Genomic DNA, 25,811 nt, shown 5'->3' with positions numbered 1-25,811 from the left:
GAAACCTGAGGTTTGCCTTCAGCCTTGAGTACCATTTGAGTTTCTGCAGCAGATTCCACTTTTTACAAACTGCAAAGGTCGCATATAGTAAAAAATCTGTTAAATCCATAACCCCAGTGCACAGCAAACGTATTCTTTTCACGGCTCTATTCCTTTAACAGTTCATTTAAGATGTCTGCCTTGCATTTTTCCATTTGGTGTTGGGAAAATGTTTTCCTTCACCTGGCATAGAGCCCAATTCAACAGAAAAAGAAAGCCCTCCCCGTTTCCATGGGGCCCTGCAGTATAAGACATGGGACTGATTTTACCTTTAACCAGGCTACTTTCAGCTCTGCCACCAGTATTTTGGCCCCTTCCCTTTAGTCCAGGCTCTTTTCTTCCTGGTCATTTAGAGGATCCTTTGCTGGTTCCTTGCTGCTACCTACCATCGAGGGCAATTCCCTACTACCACCTCTGCTCCTCTAAGGGTTGTCATCACCACCTCCACCACAATCCATGAGAGCCAACTCCCTGCAACCCTTTCCATCCCACACCCTCAAGCCTTGGTCCCAAAGAATACAAAGCTCTACTGCCATCAGCAAAATGTCACAAGACATGGGTCTAGCTGGGGTTTTGGTGACACCTCCATGCTCTTTCTCCACCAAGAGAAATATTCCTGATTTCCATACAAATCACAACAGGAATCACAGCTGGACCACAGAACATAGCCTGGTTTCTACCCAACACCAAACAATGCCAAATATCACTAACTGCAAACCAAAATTATGGCATGGTCTTGCTGATAGGGTACTGCTAAAGGGTAGCCTCAGGGTCCAGCAGTTCCATGGGGAAGAGCAAATCTTTGGGATGCCTGGCTCCCACGGATACGGGGGGAATGGCAATTGGAGCCAGACAGTTCCAATGTGTCCTGATTTTATTTCTCTAGAGAGAAATAAAATATGTCACAGGTAAAAAAATATCTCAGAGAGATAACAGCCTTTGGTTCCTGCTGAGTTTTTCACGATAAAAACTGGTTGAATTATTTTATTTTTTGGATTTCAGACTGAAGCTGGAGACGGCAGAAGGCATCTTGCAGCCAAGTAAGCCCAGCTCCCCAGCTGCCACTGTGCAATGCCACATCCCCTCTTCATCCTGTTCTATTTCAACAATGAAAACCTGTTAGGTGCTTTTACCTAATCACCTGTTGACTTCAGAGAAGCAGCCCCCAACTCAGTGATGAACTGAGGAATGATTCCCATGCCACACTCCGTCAGGACACTGCGCTGTAACCACGTCACAGGGCTGTGCCGTAAGGATTTGTAGCTGAAATGACTCAGTAGAATGATGCCAGCTGTGCTGACTGAGAATTGGGCTGCTACGTGGCTTTCTATTGTACGTAGATGTCTAAATCCCTAAGCCTGAAGTGAAATAATTTATAAGCTTCAGGTAAAAAAGATCTACTCCCAAATCCTCATCGCTTTTCAATCCTGGTCTCTAACATATTATACTCTGTCTGCATTTAATGTGCCCTTAAGGTGGGGATTAGGCAGACATTTGATTACATCCTTTATGTTTATGGCAATTCATTTCCAAACCTTTACAAACTTTAATTAAATGCTACATTTTTACCGCCTCATCCTGAATTGAGAGAGAACAGCAGAGAAAAATCTGTCCTCAAACAGAATTTACATTTCTAAAGCACCTTTTTCTGTGCAAGCACCTTAGGGCTACTGCATAAAATCATCCTGAGCTGCCTTAAGATGTATCAGTGCAGACATCAAAGCAGCTCTAATACCCAGCCTCACGCAGACCTGCACACAGCTGAGATCACTGTGTTTCCAAGCACGAAATAAAACAGTTCCTGCCAAAACCAACCATCGATCCCCTCAAGAGGTGGCCGTGGGGAAAGTGAGAGCAGCAGCCAAGCTCCAGCAGAAAAACCCAACCTTTGCCTTTGAGAAGGCTCACAGGAAGGGGCTTGGTAGCCAAAAGCATGGCAACTTCATTCAGTCCCACAGCCCCTTTTCTTGAGCATCTCTGTCCTCAAGAGGAGACGCTGCTGTGTTCCCATAAAGCTGAAGGGAAGCTGAGCATTCCCAGTGAGGAGATCTCAGCAAAGCTAGTCCTCCAAAACTGGGAATGACCAAATCCTCTCCAAAGGTAATCCTCCCTGGACTGTAAAGACTTCCAGTGACTGAGAAATGTAATGCCATTCCCTTAAAATTTGGACTCTTCTCTTGGGTTGCAGTTGGGGTCACGCCATCGCTGGTCCAGTGAAAGGCCACACACCTGCATGCATCGTCTCTGTGGTCATTTTGCAGAGGGACACAACCCAAAATTTGTCTCTGCTCAGCATTTTGGACCAAAGACATTGGTTTTGAAGCCAAATTTTAATTACAGGTTGGAAACTGGGAATTTACAGGTTGGAAATTGGGAATTTGTCCTATTTTAAAGTCTGGGTGCAGCAGAAACCATCCTCAGAAGCTGCTGGATCAAAAGGACAGGAATCTTGTAAGATTGGTTGAGCTCTGAAGCTTTGCTCTTTGGGGCCAAGACAGAAGAAATGTTATCAAATTTTTATCAGTTAAGAAACTCAAGCCTGGCTTGAACACCACCACATCACTGCAGTCCATTGGAATAAATTCAAACTACTTAAGGAGAATACTAAAAAAGGTTTAGTTGAAAATCTCACAGGTTGGCTAGCATCAAGATCAAAGCTGCAGACACAGAAAACAATGAATCAGCAGCAAGATCCTTGTTTTCTACTTTCCTGCAGCTCTCTGCCCATCCTTTCAATGCCACATCCAGTGATGCTGTGCCTCACTTGCTGCCTCCCCATCCTACAGCATTCAGGGTGGCATGGTGACATGAGATCTCTGCAGCTATGGATGATGCCACCTGAGCTGGCAGGGCACTCCAGCTCCCTGTGCCACAGCCAGCTTCAAACTCTTTAAACAGCTTGGGGGAGATGGGATTTAAATCATTGATCACCCTTGCGTGTGCCCCCTGTGCTGGGCTGAAATTTCACTCCTTGGGTTACCATCACTGGAAGCACCACGCATGCACAGAGCGTCCCACTCTGCAGATTCACTCATTGCTCACTTCCAAACAGCTTCACTTTTCCTGGATCACACAAAGGCATTTCCCAGCAATAGCCATGGTCAGGCCAAATTTTGGTCTTCCAGCTGCTGTTGTTGCCATCAAAGAGCATTAAGAAGATGTAAAGCTTTGTTTCATTTTGCCTAAAAAAATCCCACAAAGGCCAGACAAATTTTATTCAAGGACTGTTATCACAGGTCTTGCACTGATGACAACTTTCTTGGTCCCTGGGAAATTCATGACATGACTTTCCCAAGGTCAGGATTTCACTCCAAACTTGGAAGAGTTCAGGTCAAAAGGAAAGTTTCAGCAGTTGCTGCATGTGCTCCAAGGAGTGGCTGGAGCAGGGAGGCAGTGTTTAACAGCACTTGCAGCCCTGCAAAATTTTACAAGACACAACCCTCGCATTAGAGGATCCATTTCTTTCTTCATAAAATATATTGGGCCTTTCCACAAACTCCTTTTATTGGTCCATTTGGCTACTCACTCCTTTTATGAACTACTCAAGCTCCTGGATCATCTGGAAAAGCTGAGGGAGGTGGTGGAGCTGAACCACAATGATGTGCTAGCCATGGCTAACAACCCTGTCTGCTACCAGGGCTCAGGCACTGTGTGCCAGCACACAGGGCAGCTGGGTTTCATCCCCTGAAAGGAAGCATGCAGCATCTTTTTAACCCATTTCTTCTCACTGCCTACAAGATTTTGGAGTCCCAAAGTGGAGATAAATCCCCCAAACCCAGGTGCCTTTATGCCTTTCACTTCAGACCAAAATCTACTTGGCAGCAAACAAGCAGTTAAGACGGGGATTTCTTTTTTTAACCAGCCTCCTACATCTCTTCCATGGGGTCCTTTAATTGATCTAGTTAGAAAGCAAGCTTGCATGGAGGTCCACATGCTAACATAACAACATATTTTAATTGTGTATTTAAATAGTTTCATTTCTATTGACTCTGGCTAAGGTGAGTCATAAGGCTTGCTGGTCTCCAGCACAAGGCTGGATAATTCACGAGTGCAGCTTTTCAAGCTCTGCATTGCCACATCTCTGTTAACAACAACAAAACATTTCACAATCACTGTTTCCCAAGGAGACAAATACCTGAGGCACTCTGTGTGCTAAGTCCAGTGCCTTGTGGAATGGTCAGCACAGAAAAAAAGACCAGCAAATCCTTACAAGAAAGGAAAAGCCAAGCAGTACAAGCAGATAAGTGCCCGGCTCTACAAACGTGCTCCTGCCCAAAAACCTGTAGCCAGAAGGGCAGAGCCAGGATCCTGTGCTCCAGGCTGGGGTGTTACAACTTGCTCTTGGTCCCAATCCCAGACCTGCAACAGTTCATTCCCAGCAGCGTTCTCCCAGTACTTCCCAGCCCACCAGCAGATGCAGAAGCATCTAACTGGTGGTGGCAGCACCATACTGCTCTCACAGCCCCAAAACAACCAGGAACCAATCCAGGAGCCACCATAATGGGACAAAATGCCCCATCCCAGACCCAGCTCCAGTGACACCTCCAGGAAAGCAATTATCCAGGCACAGTGATATAACAGCATCTTTATCCTAGTGAGAAGGTGCTTTGCAGCACGTGGGCCAGCTTGTATCCTTGAAATTACTCACATATGTCATGTCTGAGCTGTACCAAGCCCTTGTGAAATAACCAGCCAAGGACAAACGCTGCTTGTGACAATCCCATGGAAAGGTTGTTTTAAGCCATGTAACAAGGAGCTCTGCTGCCCTCCCAAATAGCAGGAGCTACTTTAAAAAAACCCTTACTATTGTAATCTTGGATTACTCCCTACCACCCAAATCCACTTCATCATAATTAGCACCCATTATTATAAAGCCCCTCCAGCATTTCCATATTTCTCTGATCATTATATGCCACAGATTCTCTATAGAAAAATCCACCCAGCTGTGTATTTTGCATAAACTGGTTATCTTGAACCACATGCCCTCTCATTCTTGTTACCAGGCCCATATTTTATACAACAGCGTTGACACTTCCAGATTCTTGCAGGAGCCCTGCTTTGAGAGATTTAGATTAAGCCCAACGCAAGCAGCTCACTGGGGGAGACGGGAGGAAATCTGAATTCCTCTTGAATTAATTACTAAAATCTGAAAATTCAGCATGGCATTGTATGATTTTACCATGAAACACATCACCCAAAGCATGTCACAAAATCCAGCCACCCAGAATACCTCAACAGCATTACAATGCAGCCAAAAGCTGATCAAGGACTTGGCTTTGGAGTTCTTTATTCCCTCTTAAAAGAAAAACACAAGGTGCACTAAGAGTTAAACTAGAAAAACACCTTGGCAGTACCTTGGCAGTGTCTGAGTAATTAGCTAAAGGGAACAAAAATGAAAAAAGTCCATTTTTGTTGGGGAAAAAAAAATTATTAAAGAAGTGAGATGGCACCAATCTCTGTGATCATCTCTGGACCATGAAGCACACACCTCTGTACCTCCAGGATGGGGTCCCTCCCCAGCAAGCAAGTGCTTCATCTTCCAACTAACAACACCCCAGCCAGCATCCAGCCCTTCCACAGCATCCTTGGGGTTAGGGCTGCTTCCTGCTTCAGGCACAAACCTCAGTATTTTAAATTTCCTTACACAGATAACTCCTACAGTAAGGATAAAAACAATCTCAGGGACTTCCACGAGAGCCTCGCAACTCCACAAGCTTTAGTGCTGCTGGGAACGAGACCTCAGCACTACAAACTCCAGCACAGAACACCCAAGCCCCCAGATCTGCTGCTTTTATAGACAGAAGGACTCTTAATTCTGTCCCCTCCAATATTATCCATCTTTCAAGATCTTTCCTTTGCTCGGGCAGTTCCCAGCATCCTAGGCTGTCGCCAGCCTCTGTGCCTTCAAGAAGATGAAGATTGCAACCCTTCACTAGCCAGGGCCTCTTCATTTTCTCCTCTCAGCACACTTCAGTTCCCTCTGAAGCTCAGCATAACAGCAGGCAGAGCATTAATCAACACAACATGTGCTTCACCTAACTTCAGCAACCACTACGAATATTTAAGTTTTACATTATGTGCTGGGATTATTTTTATATATACGCCACCCTGTGTCTTTTTATATACACACTCACACCCCTGTATAAGCAAACACACACAGAGTATTTCATTTCTGCAAACTATAATTTAAGCACAGGGATTGTTTTCCCCTTCAGGCAGCTGGAGCAGCAGCCGAGTAGTGCAGCAGCGATGCCGAGTGCCCTCTGCTGTACATGCGACAAATGCTTCTTTGTTTAAAAATATTCTTTAAATACTTATAACTTTTCTTAGGAAAATATTTATTAATATTACATTTGATCATTTCGAACGCAACATGCAATAATGATGCCACCTGATTTCTCCTGTCACACTAAAAGATTCATGTCTCTTCCAAGTTACCTCAGCAGAAAGTAAATAAGTCTGGGCTGGAACTGCACAGGGTTCAATGTGAAAATGTTTTATTTATACACCTGAAAATGACAAAGGGAGATCAGAACAAACAATATAGCTTTATTATTCAGGCACTTATCAGATAGCCTTCACACTTCAGCAGATCACACATCTATTAGAGGTACAAGCTGAAACTGTCACGTGGCAATGTGAAATCATTTTTCTATTGTAAAGCAGCATTGTTCCTGCTACTGGAAGGAAAGATAATATTAAAACATATTCAAATATATGTATTTCAAACTGCTACACCTCGTAATAAATTATGCACTTGATATTAAAAATCCAAGCTACGCTGCACAAACCTGACTTTAGAATATTAACTTTTCTTGTCTTCTCATGTTCCAGTTCTTCTCACATCTGACATTTAAAGGGGCTGCACTTTAGACACATGGCCTTTATGGCACCAAATGCAGATAATAGGGCCCAGCCACAGCAATGTGATGAGTGCTCCCACTGACAGGTGAGAAGAGAAAGGGAATCAGCCTTGTCCCCATCCTGCTGCTACTTCTTCAAATGTGTAATTTCAAGCAGAAGTCTGACTTTGATAGAGTTGGGATTTTGCAAAAATAGGGATTAAATTATCTGCTAAGAGTCAGGGCAAGACAGGGGACACCAAGCCCAGCAGCATCTCTGCACAGGGCTCCACCTCCAAGGCAGATGGGTCAAAGAGCAGCCAGGTCCTTCTCCACAGAGCAAACCCTGCCATGACAAGCACCCGACAGCCTGGAGAGGTCAGAGCAGCACTGTCTGCTACATGAGCACCAAAACCCCGGTTACTGGCACCACGAGGTATTTTCTCCCTCTCTGTGTCACGCTCCCACAGAAGGAGACATCTTTTTTTAACCTGTCTCTGTGCAATACCTTGGCACTGCAAGCAGGGCCCATCTGCTCTGCAGAGCTCCGTGAGGACACCTCCACACTGCCCTTGGAGGGTGGGAGGAGGACAGGGGGGTCCAAGCACCCTTGGGTGCTGGCTTGAGATGCCCAAACCTCCAGGTGCTTTCACACAGCCACTCTGTCCCTGGCAGGTCAAAGAGCTGGTTGTCATCAGCACAATCACACCAGAACAACTGGTTCCTCATCCCTTCCAGTGACTCACTGCAAAACCTCTCAATTTCCAGCATTTGTATTCACTTCACAGCTTGGATTTCCTAGAGGAGGCACTACCCAGGAAAACAAGCCTCCTCTTACGCCCTCCTGTAAATGTGTCCACATGAAGCTGATCAAAAATATTTCAGATTATTTTTTTAAACAAAATCTTTTACCAGCTTTTTTTTCTGCCAACAAAATGCTGTGGTTTTTTATAACTTCTCATCTTGCTCTTCTAAGAGCATTCAGGGATTCTTGTCCTAGATTCCCTGTCTTGGTTGAAGGCCAAGCATCACTAGCTGAGCCAGAGGGAATATAAAAGTATCTTTCTAAGACGCTATAGAAAAGAAGAAGAATTGGACCCTGGGAGACAATTCGCTTTTATGCCTTGGGTATTTAAGGATCAAATGCACATTTGTGAGCTGACACCAGGTAAAGAGGTGGCTTTGAGACTTTATGGCATCTAAAGAAGCCTCTCAAAGCATCTTTTTACCAACTAGAGCAAAAGAGAAATCAAGGAGAAGTGACACAACCCCTGGTGTGGCTGCCAAGCCCCTGGGGACAACAGGGCTCATGGGCCACTCCTGGTGACACCAGGGGCACTTGCAACCACTGCTACTCTTGCAAAGCAAACAGATGAAGGCAGGAGAACAGGAACCACCCAAGACATGCTGAGAAGGTTTCCTATGGTTACTGCTGCCATGGAAATATGTTTTTTTGTTGGCTTGATCTAAATAATCTCTGGCTCCCTGGCTGCAGTATGCTTCCTGCAAGGTTGGGCTGGATCCCTAGACCTTCACCTTGCTGCTGGAATGTGAATGCACTGAGCAGTGGCCACCTTCAAGCTGGTCCAGGAGCATCTCAAACCTGAACTGCTTGAGCGCTCCTCTGGACTCCCTGAAGCCTGTGACTTGGTTTCAAAGAGAAGAGGAGGAAAGAAAGTGGAGGGAGGGGAAAAGACATCCTTTACTAATTGCTCACAGCTGTGTCCGAGCAGCTCCCACTTCAGCTGCCAGGAGCTGCAGGCTCGTGCTCTCCCCAACAGGCTCCAGAGCAACAGAAACCCCTCAGAGGGAGAGGGACTCTCCATCCATCCTCTGAGCTCTGCATAGGGATTTCAATAATTACACTTACACACTCCCCTTATCAGCAAGAGCAGCCATTATGTTTTTTATCACCGCAGCGGCAGCATCCACACAAGGGCAATGGATAGGGGATGAAACGTTTGCTGCAATGGCTCAGTACAAAGTGTCTCGCTCTGCAGTGAGAATAGTAATTGTCTCGCTGAGCTCTCCAAGTGATAAGCCCTGGTATCAGGGTCCTGTGAAGAGTGGAGACACACGTGGGAAGACACAGCCTCTCCAGCAGCAGAGAGGAGCACCCTGAGTTTTCTGTACACCTCTTGACCCAAGCACTGGGGAACTCAGAAAGGTTCTGGCCATTGGGACTGCACTGATGCATGTCTGGGGTCTGCAAGCATGAGAAAAATGTTCTTTACAGCCACGCTCATGAGATTTACCCTGAAATTAGTTTTCCTCACATCAGACAATTCTGCTAATGTTACAAATTCCTTCAACATTAGATAGCGACCGCAGAGATGCTACAAGCACAGGAAGGGTCCGGCTTTCCACCACCACTGCTGGGAGATTATTCATTGGAGAAAAAAGCAAATAGCCAAATGAGCACCACAAATTGCAAAGCCAGCTGCCAAAGGTCTCAGCTGATACTATCGGCCATCCTTAAACTCGGTGATAGACTTACGAGCCAGACAACGAAAACGCAATTCATTATTTGAAGAGTGACTCACTGGTGTAATAAGGATGGATTACTGGGCGGGGGGGAATGAGGTGGGGAGAATGTCTTTGAAAAAGGCTAAAAGACTGAAGATTGACTTTTTAAAGGCAAACAGAAAAAGAACAAAAACAAAGAAAAACTCTTGAAAACACTGAACAGACTCTCAACAGCCGAGAGCAACAAAGAGGAGGGCAGCGCTCCGTGGGCGTCAGCCAAAAGCTGCGCCCGGCCCCTCCAGCGGGAATCCCGGCTTCCAGCCTTTATCCCACCAAAGCGCTGGCTGGCAGCTTTTTCTTCCACGCCACAGCACGCTGGTGACAAAGGCCTGTTGCAAACCCTCTAATAAAGCAGTAGGAGCTTTCCTGCCGGCCCGACCCAGGCCACACGCAGCACGGCACGGCCGCGCTCCAGCGGGACGCAGCCCGGGGCAGCGCGGGTCTGAGCGGCCGGAGGGACAGCTCGGGAAGGGCGTGAGGGTGGCGACAGCGGGGGTGACAGCTCAGCTTTGCATGTCATGGGACCAGTGCAACTCTTCATCTCCCACCTCCTCCCTCTCATCAGCTCAGCAGAGGCTTCAACAAGTGATTTAACCCATTTCCCTGGGCTTGGGTGGATGCACAGGGAGCTCAGGACCTTACACATCCAGCGGCACTGGGCTATAAAATCATTCACCATGTCCCACTAATTCACAGCTTCCAAATCCAAAGCTGTCTGCTTCTAGGAGATCCCAGTGCTAGCCAATCCATCCTGCTTCCAGGTTTTGTGGGTCTTTTCCTGGGCAAATCCATCTCAAAAGGCTCCATGAGGGAACTGTGCTTTGCCAGTGTCCGGCAGCACAGCCCCGTGGCTGAGGCACCAGCAAAATATTCACTGGCCAAATTCTGCCCTTGGGATGGCAAACCCCACTGGCTCATGCCAGGCAGGCAAACTTCTACTTTTTGCATACCAAGAAGCAATTGTAGTTATTAAAAAAAAAATAGTGCAAAAAAAAAATCCCGACCAAATTTTAAAATTATTTGTTTAGAAGTAAAATACCATACAAACTCAGAATTCAGTGTGTCTGCTCTACCGACAGCTATCCATCATCACTGTAATTCACAATCACACCAGATACAGAATAAACCCCACAAAATCAGCCCAAATCCCGCAACAGCTTATAAGTGTTTTTTCACACCATTCATAAAAATAGAATTGCACATGGCCACTTCAAAACAGACAGAAAATCTACCCACACTGCCCGTTCCCTAGGAGAAATTCTGCTTTTCTGGCTTTTGCCAGCAGCTCAGTGGCAATGGAGCCAGGCAGAGCAGCTCCAGTGAGAGCAGCTGCAGAGCAGGGCTCTGTGCTCAGCTGAAATTCAATCAACAAGTGTCCAAACTGCTTTTGAGTTCTTGCAATACAATCCCGAGTGGCTTGTAAAGGACTTCAAACAGGCTCCCTGGGCTTGCCCGGAAACAAATACATACCTCACCTGCTCTTTTGTACATTGCATACAAAAAATTAAAGAATTTATTTTAGGCTTTTTGCCAGGGACAACACTGCCTCTGACACTGTAATGCTCTGGTAATGTGGATACTGTGTCTCCCAGCCAACACAAACAGGATACCTTATCAGTCTTGGCTGTCTTAAGTGCTGTTTCAAGTGCTGTTTCAGCAGCAGGGCACAAAGAAATGGAACCCACAAGTCAGAAAAAATTGTTGAGAGCTCCTTAAATGTAACTGTGCACTCAACATTTAAGAAAAGAATTGTCCCAGGGCAGGGCAAAGCTGATACCTACACCACAATCCACCCAAACCCCCATGGCAATGGCCCGGACACCCCTTGGTAGAGATGCTGTTGGAACAGTGGGAGCAGCACGAGCCATCACTCATTATCCCTGCTCTCCCTACTACCATGGGGGTGAAAAGCCCCCCAAAAAGTAGACCTGATTTTCCAAACACTTACACAAGTGTTTAATCTTGCAGGTGTAAAAAAATAGGACAGCTGAAGTCATGGATGCCAAGCCAAGTGCACAGTGCAGCATCCCCCTGAGCTGAGCTCCAGTGCCCACAGCCACCTACACCAAACCAGCCTGGGCACAGGGGCTGAAGGGCACTGACTGCCACTGAAGAACCTGGCAGGGAGTGGCTTCTCCTTTCTGAACCTGTGACCAAATAAGCACACAAAAAATAAATTAAAAACAAGCTAATGGTACCAACCGCTTTGTGAAAGGCTTTAAAATCAGCAAACAAAACCAGCCTTTGAATTTTTTTGCACTCCCTCTGCCAGGGTGACAGCATCTTTTGGAAGCAGGCGACTCCTGCCCACCCCTAGGGACAGGCACAGGTCCCCTAGGGACAGCAGCAGCCTTAGCCCTCTGCAGTCCCTTGGGGACTCACCTCAGGAGTGTTTGATGGATCTGCACTGGGCTAGACCTGCACTGGCTGAATTTTGCCCATTTCAGCAGGTTCCCAACTGCAAAATGATGAATTTTCTAAAACCTTCCAGGCTAGCACAATTCACCATGGCAGTGATAGGAACATCAGACTATTCAAGATAAGGCATTGCTATTCTCACATCTCCAAATCCTTTCCAATAAACATGCAAGGAAGTGCGGAATATCTGAATCCTAAAGAAGGGAGGCACAAAGCCTGTTATTCATGCCAGGGAAAAGCTGGGAGTGTGTGTGTGCAAGAGACATAACCTATGAGAAATGCTGAAAACATATGGAAGCAATAATCTGTACTTTTTTTTTCTTTTGGAAGTAGAAACAAATGCTTCAGAATTCGGTGTTATTCGTTCATGTGCTGCGTTACAAATATTATTGTTTCTGCTCTCTGGATGAGGAACTAGGCAGCAAACTGCAGACCCAAAGGCACCCAGGGATGAGCTTGCTGGGGTGTACCTCCTATGGGCAGGATCAGAGCCCTAGGAATGCAGACAAAGGCTGCAAACACACAGAATTTCTCGCTCATTTCAAACACACAGATTGCTGCTCTTGTGCACAGCAATCTCCAGAGCACTGGGCACTAAACAAACAAACCTACAAAACAAAACAAACATCCACTGCCACAAGCAACTCCCTGCCTACAGTCAACAAGGCAGAGAAGGGAGTTGCAAAGCAATTTGTGCATCGTCACCCAACATCATCAAACATCACAGGGCGTCTGGTCCACTACCCCATTTCAGGTCACAGTCTCATGACATGCATCTCTTTTCCTTGTCCAGAGGTTTCTGTGATCCAGCGGTCAATCAAAACCCCTTGGGCTGATCACCTGGGATCTCCAGGCAGCTCTCTCCTGAGAAGATGAGAAGTTTGTCTTTGCAGACACTCCCTGATCCAAAAAGGCCGGATGAGATCAGACTTCAGCAGGACTAACTGCAGTAGATTACAGCAAGATGCTGAGTTATGGAAATAAATAAACAAATGCTCAAAACAACTGTATGCAGCAAAATTTGTTAATAAGGAATATTACTGAATACTACATCAGGTCACATAAATTTGCCCTGAAAGGCAAGGGCCAGGCACTGTGTGCTGCACAAACACACAGCACTGATATTAAGAGCACAATGTGTGACAGCAATGCATGAAGAGAAGCAGATCTCTTCCTCAGCAAAATGTGATTCCAAAGGACAAAGATTGTGTGACGTATGCAAGGAAAAAGATGCTCCAAGAAAAAATGTAAGACATAATCTCACACTGAAACTAAAACCCTGGCAAACCAGTCTTTGTCTTCATGTCATGTTTATTACTGCTTTTCAAATTCTTCTGCAAACCAGAAGAATAACTATGGCAACAAAGACTTCTCCAAAGGTTTTCAGACTCTATTTTTAAAATTGTCTTCTCTGTCACAGCATCCAAATTCCTTCCCTCAGAAACCAGCCGTATGCCACTGCCTCTGCAGGCTTTGCAAACCAGGTGGCACATCCCCCTTCCTCACACCAAAGCTCAAACACCATCCTGAGACCTGCGTGTCCTGCTTCTATCTTTTTAGTTGGTGGGTTTGGAGAAGGCAGGGAGCAGGGAACAGCAAGGTCTGCTGAACTGCAAGAGTATTTTGGCTTTCTCTAGGAGCAAACAAACCATGGCTCCGTGTGCTAAACACATGCCAATCTCCCAACACGAAGGATCAGCTATTTTAACGGAGGTACTAAGGCTGTAATTTTACTTCACCCGGAGTAAATCTGAAATTAGTTCTTCACAGTAAGCTTAACAGCAGCAAAAGCGAACCATTTGTCACCTTTAAGGTTTGCATATTCACACTAATTGCACCGGCACTAGGTTATAAATTCCCTTCCTTGCTCCTGGACCACCTCCCTCGAAGGCTTTTCTCTGCAAGACATTATGCAAAAGACACTGCTAATGGCTATTCATTCACCAAACTCCAGTGACAGCTTTATTTAATGCCAAAGCTTGTTAACAAGCTGAATGGCACACAGTTTAATGTAATGCAGATCTGATTAGAAAACAGCAACCGGGCTCCTAAGGAGTTCAATTTTTATTGAATTTGATTTCTCTTTTTCCACGCAAAGCCACCTTTATTAATGAGGATTTGGTTACCTACACGCCATTTCCATTTTCTAGACTGGAGCCCACACAAATGAACTCAGTCCTTTGGCACTTTGCTGACAACCCACCACAGCAGAAAGTGATGAGACGAGAGGAAGGAGTCATTTTTCTGCTCAGCCCATGAGAAATTCAGGATTTTACTGGTTATAGTTTGATAGCTGTGTCTTCATGGACTTTGCCCCCAAACCTTCTGAGAAAAAACACTTACTTTTTCCTCTTTAGGGCTAAATGATTTAAAGCTATAAATTGAATTTCTGCCTCACAACGAGAGGCAGAGATCTGTGGCATGCAGAAGAGAGCTCTTTGATGGAGTAAGATGTAGGCTCTAGCTGGATTGAGGTGTTTTCAATTGCTTGCTTCCACCACATTAGCATTAAATAAACTGACACTGCTACAGGATAATTCACCTACTACCTTAAATGTGGGATTATAATTTCAGAGCAATATTACGAAGATTCTAAAACAAACTTCAAAAACCAGGGACGTTTTTTAATTCTTTAACAATCCCCTTTCATCTTCTTTTTGCACATCACCTGCAGTAGAGAGAAGGCTTATTCTGAAAACAGTTCTGCAGAATATAAATTATTTTCAAGAGGTTTCCCTGTCTCGGGAAGCATGCCTGTGCTTCCAGGAATGATAAATTCAGCAAACGCTCAGAGCCATCTCTGAGAAAAGTGGCTGTTAAGGCAACATAGGAACACAGGAATCTTCCTCTTCTAACAAAGCAATCTGCTTGCTTGAGGTAGTGCCTGCACAGATCACACCTAAAATCACAGGTAAGTAGAAAATACACAGTCCAGCATAATTAGGTATAGACAATGCCTGCCTCAGCAATGGCTTCAGTGTCTGCAAGTTTATAAATTCTGTCTCCCTAAAGTGTTATCACCACTCTGCATCTTTGAAGCAAAAACACCCCATTTACATTTATCAGCAAAACTCTGCTGTCAAAGGATTATAAAAAGCCTTACAAATCTCTACAGGTCAACTGATCTGGATTTATACCCCTAATGTGAGGATCTCCTTGCAAAACCTTGTTTTCTTGTTTTCTTTCAGTCTCATTCTGCACGTTTAGGTGAGCAGCCCCACCAGTCAGTGACTGCAACATCTCCTGCACAGAGGGCACAGGCTCCTCAGCATGTTATCAACCTACAAACTATTGGGAATAATTTGTCTGCTTACCTATTCCTGGCATTAATAGACCATTGCCTAGTGAAAAATGAACGAATTTCCTCTCTATTGTGTTCTGGCAAATAGACTGCTTTATTTGGTTTAATTGTGTAATTACTCTTACATCAAGGCAATTAAATGGGAATGTCTGCAGGAGGGCTCTCAGCTAATCGAGTCCTGGTGTAAGGAAACTTGGAGTAAGGTCTAACCTGCTCAGTGGGATGCAAACCCTGGAGCACAAAGGCTGCAATGCCTCTGGGAGCTGACCCCACCCATACCCAAAGGGTCCCCATCCTTCTCCTGCCCCAAGGGACATAAGCACTTCTCTCCTGAGAGAAAGCTGCTGGAAAAATCCACACTGTTTTAGCAAAATCCTCTCCCAGGTTTGGGGGTCCTCAGCAAAGGAGATGGCTATGGGTAGTCCTGGCAGGGTGGAGGCTCCTCCTGCACATGGGGTTTGGCAGGATCTGGCCTAGAGGCACAGTGTACCAATGCAGAGGGCACAGTCTGAAAAGAGCTGCAACATCCCTCTCATCTGACACTCCCCAGGCAGCTGTGTGCCCCTTCTGCTGGGCCATTTGGCCTCTGGTGGGATCCTATCAAAATTCACTTAATCCTTCAAAAGCTACTGTACAGTTGTACTCTCTGACATTACGAAACGTGAAGCGCAGCACCTCAAAAGTCCTTGGGGCAGGGTAGAAATAGAAACATGAAGCACAGCACCTCAAAAGTCCTTGGAGCAGGGGAGAAATACTGTTGGTGACCACGGCTTTTCTTCTTATCCTGCATTTGAAAGTTCTCCTTAGCACTTTTAAGTATTACAAAGTGGCTCTGCAGGGACACGAGGAAATCCGGGACAGCCCGAGGACCAGGGCAAGCCCCACCTGCTGCTGTGTGCATCCCTCAGGGCAGGCCTCAGCCTATGGAACCCGTCCCACCACACCCTGGGGCAAATGCCAAAGGGAACAATGATTTGCAAGGCTAAACGTTAAGATACAATTCAACAGGAATATATCAATCCCCATCCTTGCTCTGAATCCAAGCTTTAATCTGGTGAGACACAGCTCTGAGAGAAGTAGGGCAGAGGCTGGGAGGAATGCCAAGCACAGCAGATGCTGGAGAAAAGGGTATACCCTGAAAAATAAGGTTAAAAGGTCGCCAAGGGCTCCCTGGCCTACTAAGACTATGTAGAGCTCCCAGGGCCCACAGCCCAGATTTAATATCACCGAGTCCCAGATCGCACATCAGCAGGAACTCATTTCGAGACAGCAGAACATGGGGAGGGGGAGAAGGGGCTGACCCAGGAGAAGGCCAGGGCTTGCTGTGCTTATCAGGCACCGGCACTGTCAGGTTTGTAAAGAGACAGAAATACCATCTTTGTAAAGACAAGAGAAATAACCAAAAATACTATTTTTGCCGGAGTTTCACGCAGCGGTTTGGTGCAGACCGCAAGAACCCCTTCAGCCCCATTTTTCCCTTCGCACCCCACCCCACCCCACCCAGGTTGTCCCTGACAGGGCGGCTTCAGCCCCCGGCATGACCCGGAGCAGCAGGACGAGCTCCTGACCGCACTGGGGAAGCTGCGAGTCGGTAATCGCCAAACCAGTTACCCCAGTCCCGCATCTGGATCCTGCTGCGCCCCGCACCGGCGGCGGCCGCGGGCATACCTGTGTGGGGGGTGGCCCACCCGTGTCCCCAAAACCCCCACCGTGGGTGGGCAACGCGCTTCGGACTAACACAAGCCCTCCCAAAATAGCCACACCTGCACCCCGGATGCGCTCGGAACCAGGAGGGCGCCGCGAAGGGAGAGCCGCGACGGGACCCAGCGTGGGGGGACGGGGGCGATGGGCCGGGGAAAATCGGGGGTCGGGCCGGGGAAAATCGGGGGTCTGGCCGGGCCTTACCTCCACTTGTGCAGGGCGAAGCCCGGGCACTGGTCCCCGCAGGTGTTGCAGGGCTGGCCCCGCTCCGGCTCCCCCGACGCCGTCAGCTGCAAGGAACAGCAGAGTCAGCGGCGGCTGCGGGACGAGGGCGACGGGAACGGGCACCGGAGGGATCGGGAAGGGGCACGCCCGGGGGAAAGGCACCCGCACGGCTGGAAGAGGGCAGGGGAAGGGCTGGAGCGGGGACGCACTCCAAGCAAGCGGCACATGGGGGCGGCGGGGACCCGCCGGGCGCCGGGGCGCAGCCGAAGCGGGCGGCGGGACAGAGCCACAGGTGGGAGCGGAGCGGGGCGGGGAACGAGGGGCGAGGGACCCCTGGCACTCACCGAGCGGCTAGAGAGCCGCTTGCGGGAGCCGCGGCCGAACATGGCAGCGCTCCCGGCGCGGAGCCCGGCGCAGCCCTGCCCGAGTGCGCGGCAGCAGCGGCCGCCCCGTCCGGGCCCGTCCCGCCCCCCCGGCGGCCGCCCCTCGGCCGCGCTCCCGCCCCTCACCCGCCCCTCAGCCCGGCAGGCACCGCCCCGGCACGGACCGGCTCCCCCGCCCCGCTGCCGTCGCTCCCCTCAGGGTTAACCGCGCTCCCCGGGCCCTGCCGGCCCTGGCCGCCCTCGGAGAACCGCGCTCGGCCGCGTGTGCAGTGGGCAGCGCGATGTCCTCGTTGGGCTCCAGAGCTGGGTGGCGATAAAGAAGCTCAGCTCCCCAAGGGCAGAGCTGGGGCTCGGCAGGGCGCACGCTGAGGTTACCTGCGCTGTGCAGGGGATTTCACTGGCCCAGGCACGGAGCGATCATCCCGGATTCCTGCCGGGGATCCCCTCCTCAAGGAGGAAAGGTTTAGCCCACAAACACGAGCAGGGTGCAGGAGAAACACTGTCATAGGAAATATGTTTGCGGCCTGAGATGCTGGAGTGGGACGCAAAGCACCTGTTACAGCCCCGAGCTCACGGTGCTACCGGAGCTACGTGTGGGCCAGCAGGGCTGTGATCCTGGGATCCAGGGGCTGGGAGCTGGGATCCTGGGATCCGTGGGGCTGGGAGCCTGAGATCTGTGGGCCTGGGAGCCTGGGATTTGTGGGGTTGTGATCCTGGGATCCGTGGGGCTGGGAGCCGTGATCCTGGGATCTGTGGGGCTGGGAGCTGTGATCCTAGGATCTGTGGATCCATGGGGCTGGGAGCCATAGGGTTGCCCATGCATCAGCCCACCCTTGTCATGCATGCAGTGCACTAAAAGCAATGCCCACCCCGTGCCCCTGGGGTTTGCAGTCAAACAGCACATCTGGCACAAGGCAGAGCAAAATGAACCGTGGGGAGAGGAGGAGCAGCAAACGCTTCACAGAGCACAGGGCTCCTCGGAAAATCTTCCCCAGTGGGGCTGGAGCGGCGTCGCCATTAGCATTTCACAGCTTCACCCAGGGTTGTGGTTGTTTGCAGATCCTGTCAGCTCCTTCCCCTCCTTCCCTGCCTCTTTGTTCCCTTGCCTTGCTGCCTCACAGCTGGTTAAAATGGTAACCCTTTGATAATTTCTTTTTTCCATTTAATCAGTTCTCATTTTTGTCAGTTCTTCTCTTGTATCTTCTTCCCTGGGAGGCTGAAATGAGGCTGGAAGCTGTGGAGCTGAGGTGGCCTTTTGAAGAGTCTCAGACAAAAAGTTTCAGGGAGATTTTCACTCTTTCCTGCCATAAATACTGTACTTCCTTAAAAAAACCAAAAAACCCCAAACAAACAACCAAACAAAAACCCAAATAAAACAAACAAACCCAACCTAAGGAAAATAAAAAACCCTCCACGTGGAGAATTTTATAATGGAGAAAATTTCCTTTTCCATATGCTTTCTTCATGGCACTGAGAAAATATTGAATGCTCCCTGCTCTGTTTTTCTGTGGTTGCTATTTTTACCTTTCCAAAACCCTCCAAGCTTCCCTCTATTGCTCCCTTCTGCTGAATTTCCTCATCATTTTCCTTCTTGGTTTCTCTCCCAGTTTCCAACTCATACAGTGGTGCATGAATATATTATAAACTCTCAAGGGAAGAGGCGATCTCTCCAAGTATACATTTCATCACACAGTGGGCAACTGGTTGCAGACTGGGTTTTGACCTTGTATTGAAACATCTCAGCCTCCAGCCTATATCCAGTGTCAAATGCATTATCAGGGTGCTGAGTTACTGTTAGCTCTACAGAAGGACAATGGGATTTCAGGGAGTGGGTGTCATGCAAGAGAGGGCCTGAAAATCTCCAGCACTTTGGGTGTCTTGCATAAGGTTCAGAATATTTAAAACTCCAATTAAAACTGCTGAAATAAAAGCAGTATTGGATACAGGACTTATAACAAGATTCAACGTGCTGTGGGAGATGCTTTAAAGGTGACCTGCAAATCCTCTTTAATTGCTCTGCTGTTGCAAGAGATGCTGTGCGCCCTCAATAACAGGGCTGGCGAGGACATCTGCTATGAGTTTAAAACAGCAAATGTAAGTCAAAGTTGGAGGATAAATTCCTTGGAGGTGTGGCTGTACTGAATCACAGCTCCAGTCTTCTGATGAAGATGCAAGTCCTAAATTGCTACTTAAAACAAGGCTGGCTGGTCCCCTCCCAAGCTGTCCATGAAGCTACCAAACTTCCCTGTCACCCTGCATGCTTGTGTCCTCCAGGCTCATGCCAGCAGATACTGCAAGCACAGGGGGGGACACAAGCAAAAGTCAGGGGAGGCTCTGAGCATCAAGGCTTGCATCAGTATGTTCAGAAGAGGGAAGATGAGGACTCAGCCTGGGAGTGCAGAAAATGCAGATAAGAGGGGTGAGGAGTGCTCACTGCTTCTGCTGTGCCTGCAGAGGGATCTGGGGAAATCAGGTCCATGCAGAGCCATAAAAATGTTCAGGTAGCACAGACCCCCGTGAAGTCAGGTCCTTAGGGACTCCTGCTCACCTAAATATCTCATGGGATCAACAATTTCTCTCTGGTCTGAGACATGCAGGGTAAACAAAAGGCTCTTTGGGAGGACCCCATCCCCCCTTTTAGGGATGCTCAGATGCTCCCTCTCTATAAGGAAACAGCCAGGCCAGAACATCATCTCTGGATGCATTTGGGAAAGGGAGGGGATACATTATCTCATTGGCCTGAATGCTCCTCTTCTCTTTCCTCCCCCAGAAAAGCTGCCAAGAGTAAAGATCTCTCAGGAAATAAACTCCCACTCCCTTGTTCTCACCATGTGCAAAGGGGATGATGCACCATCCTGGCATGGCTGGGTAGGCAGGGGACAGCAACACAGCTCCAGCCCTACCTGTGCTACCACAAGAGCTACTTTCAAAAGAGTATTTTGCATTATTATTTTTATAGACATGGAGATCTTCCTCTTGAGTGGAGGCAGACTCAGCTTGGAGGTGGGGGGTGTCAGATACTGCTGTCAAATAGGCTCAGAAACAGACACACATGTATAATACATGCTAGACAGTTTGGCTGACAAATTATTGTTTCTGCTGTCACTTAAATTGTTCCATACGTGATCTTCCCCTCCCATTTCTGTTTCAATCAAACCTGCCTAGAGCTGACTCTCCTTCCAGCCCTTCTAATGACTAAACCAGTTTAAAACCCAGTTTGCTCCATTCATGCACTGAGTTGGACCCATTTCCCTTCCCTTTGAAGTTGTGGATGGCCAAGAGGAGGGAAATGACAGGGATGCTCTTTGCTTCCTGCTCCCTGTTGTACCTGATACTACAGAAATAATTATGATGAAAATCAGAGAGCTCAGGGAAAGGTATAATACAGCTCCTGTGTTAGCTTTTGGTCACAAGGTAGGTGGAACAGGGACTGGCATGGGATAGATCTGTGCAGAAGGGCAGCCTGGGATGCAGGGCAGAGCTGTCATTAGGGCTCTGTTCTCCTGGTGACCTCCATCCCATATGGGACACCAGCATGTGCAATAGCATCAGTGATTGTGTCCCAGCCCAGTGGGCAGTCCTTACCAGCTGGGAAGAGGAGCTGCAGGTCCACAGCAGTAGCTGCAACCATGGGATGGGAAATATGGGGACAACTTGTGCCACCAAAGACCATGGAAAGTCTGCTTCCAGCTCTGGTCCAGTAATTCTGGATGGGAGTTAGCTGGCAGACAAAACAGTTCTGAGTGTGAAGCCAGGAAAATTTGCTAGTCTTTCCAGGAAAGTGCCCCTGGCTTTTCTATCCTGCAAACCGTGCCTCATGTCAGGAAATCACCTCCAAAATACCCACATGCAGGAAGCTCTCATCCTCTCTCCATCAGCTCTGACACCCCTGTGCCTCTTACAGTCCAGCCCTGACCATGAGCACCAAGGCAGGGGTAGCACCAACAGAAAGCAGTGTAGTAAGGCAGAAAGCAGCTCTCATTTTCATGCTGGACCCATCCATTTCTCCCCTCTGTGATGTCAAGGTGAATTTGGCTGTTACATACTGAGTCAGTCCCCTCGTGGTTCCTCCTGCCAGCAGCCTGTGCAGGTGAATTACAGCTCAACATGAGCCCTGTCTCCATCTAGTACTGTGAAGGTTATAAATGTCTCACTGTTATTAGGAAGTTATTGTCTGAAGCCTTTCAAACAGCAAAAGGAGGGCTTAAAAATACCTCTAAGTGCCACAGCTGCTGAAGGAGTTTGATGGGGACTACACCTCTAATTTACTGCATCGTTCCTCCACCAAGCCTCCTTCTTCCTGGGTAAATGTGCCCCCATGAGGGTCTTTTAGGAGTTCTCAGTGTTTCCACTCATTCCAGCTCCCAGATTTGCAATTACTGCAGGCAGAAAAGGCTGTGCACAAACCCCAGTTTGAGGTGGGGAGATGGAATTTCAATCTGTGCTGTGCATAACAGGAACCCAGGCCGGGATGAATCATGCTGTGTTACTTTGGTTTTAAAATTTTTTTGCGCTGCGTAGGATTTTCTGGGGCATATTCCATCAGGCATGTAATGGTCAGATTCACTCTGAACGTTTCTTACAGGGATACTTTGCAGTACACACACTTCAAATGTCACAAATGGCAACAAAGTAGGCTTAGCAACTTAACAAGCCCTTCTACAAGTTCTGGAGATCATACATTTTCTCAGTGCTCTTTATCACAGCCATTTGACTATTACTTTTTTGTTCGATTTCTCTGTTCTGAGGTATTTTGATTAAAACGGTACTGAGTAATTGCACCTTTTTTCTTTCATCAGTACACTCATTTGTAAATATCCCAGGAATTTTTTTTGTGTCCTCCCACCCAGGAATGCAAATGGCCATTATGTGCTCCCCAAGGTATCTCCAAATAACCCTTCTCCTTTTAACCTTAGGATTTTATTGTGTTAGTTGCTAAGTAACTGAGTAAGATTTATAGCCATCTATTGTTAATTTTGAAGGCGGTCTTCAATTTCCCTGTAAATAGCATTTGGGAGTTGGAGTCCACACCAATAAAAAGTTGGAGCCCAGTTCCACTCTGTGGAGAGCAGCACCTGCTATGAAATGCAGAGCCAAGTGGATACATAAAACTTATCCTCTCAAAAAGGAACCTGCCCCTCTCAGGCTGGGCATTGCTGAGGTGCTGGAGGGACCCTGGCCTCTGATGCCAGCATGGCAGAGTGTCACTGGCCCCCTTCCCTCCCTCCTGCTCCTTTCCAGCCCCTCTCCTCATCCCTCAGGCTTTTGCTCTCCAAAATGAAATGCCAGTGCTTCAGCTTTTCCCAGGTCTGTATTTCTCTGCTGTCAAGCTCAGGAACCCCTCAGCTCAGCTCCCCCAGCCTCTCTGACAAAGGGGTGGGAGATGGCCCTAGTTCATGTGATTACTTAATGCCTTTCAATTTGAAGCTAAACAAAGCAATCAGGTGGGACTCTGCCAATTTGCACACAACATCCTAGTGCTATAGCAACAAGTAACTTTCTACTATCCCCCCTCACTCCCTGGAGCTGTCTTTAGTGCAGCAGAATTATTTGCTTTACGCTGTAAATTCACACTTCTGCCATGCTACTTTGACTTTTCAGGACCATTTATGAAGATAAGGGAAAACAAACCAATTTAGGGTAACTGGCAGAGAGGCAGGTGTCAGCAGGCACGGCAGGAGGCGAGCTGGCAGGAGTGAAGCCATCCTGCCCTTCCTTTGCCACAGCACTGGAAGTGTCACAGACATCCTGCAATCCCTCACATTAATCATTCATTTGCCACCCTGCAGGTGGAAAGGTCCTTTGACTCATGTTTTTAAAGCTGTTTTATTGTCTCTTTTGATTGGGAGAAAAAGAAAAGAGTCTTTTACTTACCATTTTACAGGGTTGAAGCCTGCTTAAAAATAGGGTAGAGAAATGCCTAGCAAAACCAGGCTGCTGGTGGTAGCTCAGATTATGAGAGATTAGGTAGCTGTGAGGCCAGAAATTGTTTCTTTTCTAGACACCAATGTTATCAGGTTTTATATTGGTGCTGTTTTTGCCTGCTGGAGCCACCAGTTCTTTAGCCAAGGCAAACAGCCCAGGACAAACCTGCTGTCAAAAGCTTCTGGTTCTCCCAGGTTAAATGCTGCCATACATTTGAGTTCTTGAAAGCCCCAAGCCATTGGGAATGATCAGATGGGAGAATGCCCTTACTGAAACCTGAATGTGAGTTGTACCTGGAAAGCTTCACATGCCACTTGCACAATGTGGAGGAAAGCTGAAGAGGAGGACACACTCAGGTTATCTTGGGCAACAGCCTCTCTGGGGCAGGCAGGCAGCTCTCAGGGGTTATTCCAGGTGAGCTCTGCCCCAGCACAGGGCACACCCACTGCATTTTTCCACACAGAGCAGGATGAAGCTGTCAGTGTTGACAAGAGCTGTTGAAATGTCTTGAGGACACCCCACTTCAAGCAATTCAGTCAGCAGAATTTAGAAATATCTCTAAAAAGTGGATCTGAAGGGTATCACCTCTCTATTTGCCCTACCTGAATGGAGCAGCAGCTCAGGTGAGAGTCAGCAGAGTGATCTGCTGGGGTTTCCTGTGCCACTGATCTGGGTTTACTGTTCCCCTGAGACATGTGGTTTGAGGAGACATGGCATGCTCAGGGATGAGGACACTGAAGGACAGACAGGCAGCAAAATGTTTAGGTAGCTGAGCCCCAGCACAGTAAGAAGAAAGGCCATTGCCTCCTGCTCCCACAGACAAGGCTCAGACTCACTGTGCTGCTCCTGTGCTGCTCGGAAACAAACCTCCATGGCCACTGCTGCCCTACATCTCCTTTCAGCAGCTCATGGTTTGAAATTCTAGGTCTCAGTTGTTTGCCAGTTCAGCTGTGCTGCGTTTTCTGAAGCAGGGACAGGCTGCCACCAGTGTGTACCTGCTTATTCTAAGCTCTGGCAAGGCATCAGCCTCAGTGGGAAGTGCAGAGCTGCGTGCTCCCACCACTACACACGTGCATCCTACTCCAAAGGGCTACTCACACCTGGGACCAAGCTGAGAAACTTCATCTGGGAAGTCCAAGCCATGCATGAGGCCACAGCTCCAGCCTCTGGCAGCATCTGGTACCTGCTTGCATCCTCTGCTGCGGGCGGCCTCGCTCCCCTCTGCGCGGGGGCTTGGAGGCAGCACCTGTATTTACTGCTACTCGGATTTGCCAGTAACAGCAACTAACCTGGACGTGTCTGTTCTTGCCAGCGAGTTTGCAGGGAGCCATTCCCACTTCCCTGCTGCCGGCAGCAGGAGCAATGAGAGCGTTTCACAGTCAATGCTCCTTTCTGTGTGGGGCTGAGGAAGGCAGGCAGCGAGCTGTGAATAGCTTCAAAGAGGAAGGTCAGAGGATGGATTAGAAAAGGACAATGCAGAAAAGACCTGATTAATTTAATTGCTCATCTGAAATGTAGGCGCAGACTAAAGAAGGATGAAGAAATTATAAGCATATGAATGGAGCCAAGTAATGATTTTCAGAGAGAATATCAGAGCCCTGCCTCCCGCTGCACCCTCTGCCCCACATACAAAGGGTTTTGTAATCAGAGATTATTCCAGACTTCTGGCTCTTCTCCTCATACTGTCTCTTAAGAAATGGAGACACTGACTACCAACACATGTTTAATTAGCTGCAGCTTGATCTTGTTGCTGGCGGCTCAGACTGATCATTAGAGCCAGGCATGTGCCAAAACCTGTGAGGAGATGTAATGTGGAAACCATTCTGCTCCCAGCAGAACTGAGGCTTTCCTGGTGGAAATGGATTGATGGGCATGGCCTCAGCCTCTGCATTTCATATCCTGCCTAGAAGGACCTAGATCAGTGACACAAAGGAGAAATGAATTTCTACCTCCCCTTACTGAAAATGGTACCTACATCAGATCTTCTTGTACTTACAGTCAACAGATCACAGCTCCAAACACTTCAAAATCAATATTTATAACTAGAGAGAGGCAGAAGTAATTTTATGGAAAATTTCACAGGTTTATTTTTCTTTTTTTTTTCATTTGAAACAAACAAACAAAAGAAACCTCCCCAGGAAATATAGTATAAAAGGCATTTGGGTTAGGTCAAAATACTATGCTTTTTTTTTTTCTGAAATCTGTGCCTTGTATTTGCAAATGTTAAATAGCTGGAAAATTAAGCCAACTTTGAAGTGGAAACTCAGGCTCTTCTGTGAAGGCTGAAAATAACTTCTTAGCATTCTTCATCTCGCTATTGCAAAGAGAGGTCAGAAACTTGTCAGCTAAATCTGCTTCTGGAAAGCTACAATTCCAATTGCCTGGATCACTTCACAGGCGAGAATACTTGGAAAATGTTGGAGTGAGACTGACAGGCACCACTTTCGGTCA

The 25,811-nt window shown here is 47.7% G+C and overlaps 1 protein-coding gene across 1 annotated transcript in view; it reads right to left on the bottom strand.

Moving 5' to 3' along the window:
- Window positions 1-17,461, bottom strand: part of PRICKLE2 (prickle planar cell polarity protein 2) — a 104,187-nt gene extending 86,726 nt beyond the window's left edge. Inside the window, exons 1-2 of the mRNA XM_066558101.1 lie at window positions 17,397-17,461; window positions 17,032-17,117 (exon numbers count right to left, since the gene is read on the bottom strand). Coding sequence (XP_066414198.1) covers window positions 17,032-17,117; window positions 17,397-17,438 — 128 coding nt within the window. The 5' untranslated portion in view covers window positions 17,439-17,461. The remainder of the gene's footprint in view (window positions 1-17,031; window positions 17,118-17,396) is intronic.
- Window positions 17,462-25,811: the final 8,350 nt, after the last annotated feature.

Source organism: Molothrus aeneus, chromosome 12 (genome assembly GCF_037042795.1).
Source record: "Molothrus aeneus isolate 106 chromosome 12, BPBGC_Maene_1.0, whole genome shotgun sequence".
NCBI lineage: Eukaryota > Metazoa > Chordata > Aves > Passeriformes > Icteridae > Molothrus > Molothrus aeneus.
The sequence above is the reverse complement of the archived record's forward strand: the minus strand, read 5'-3'. Positions and strand labels throughout refer to the sequence as shown.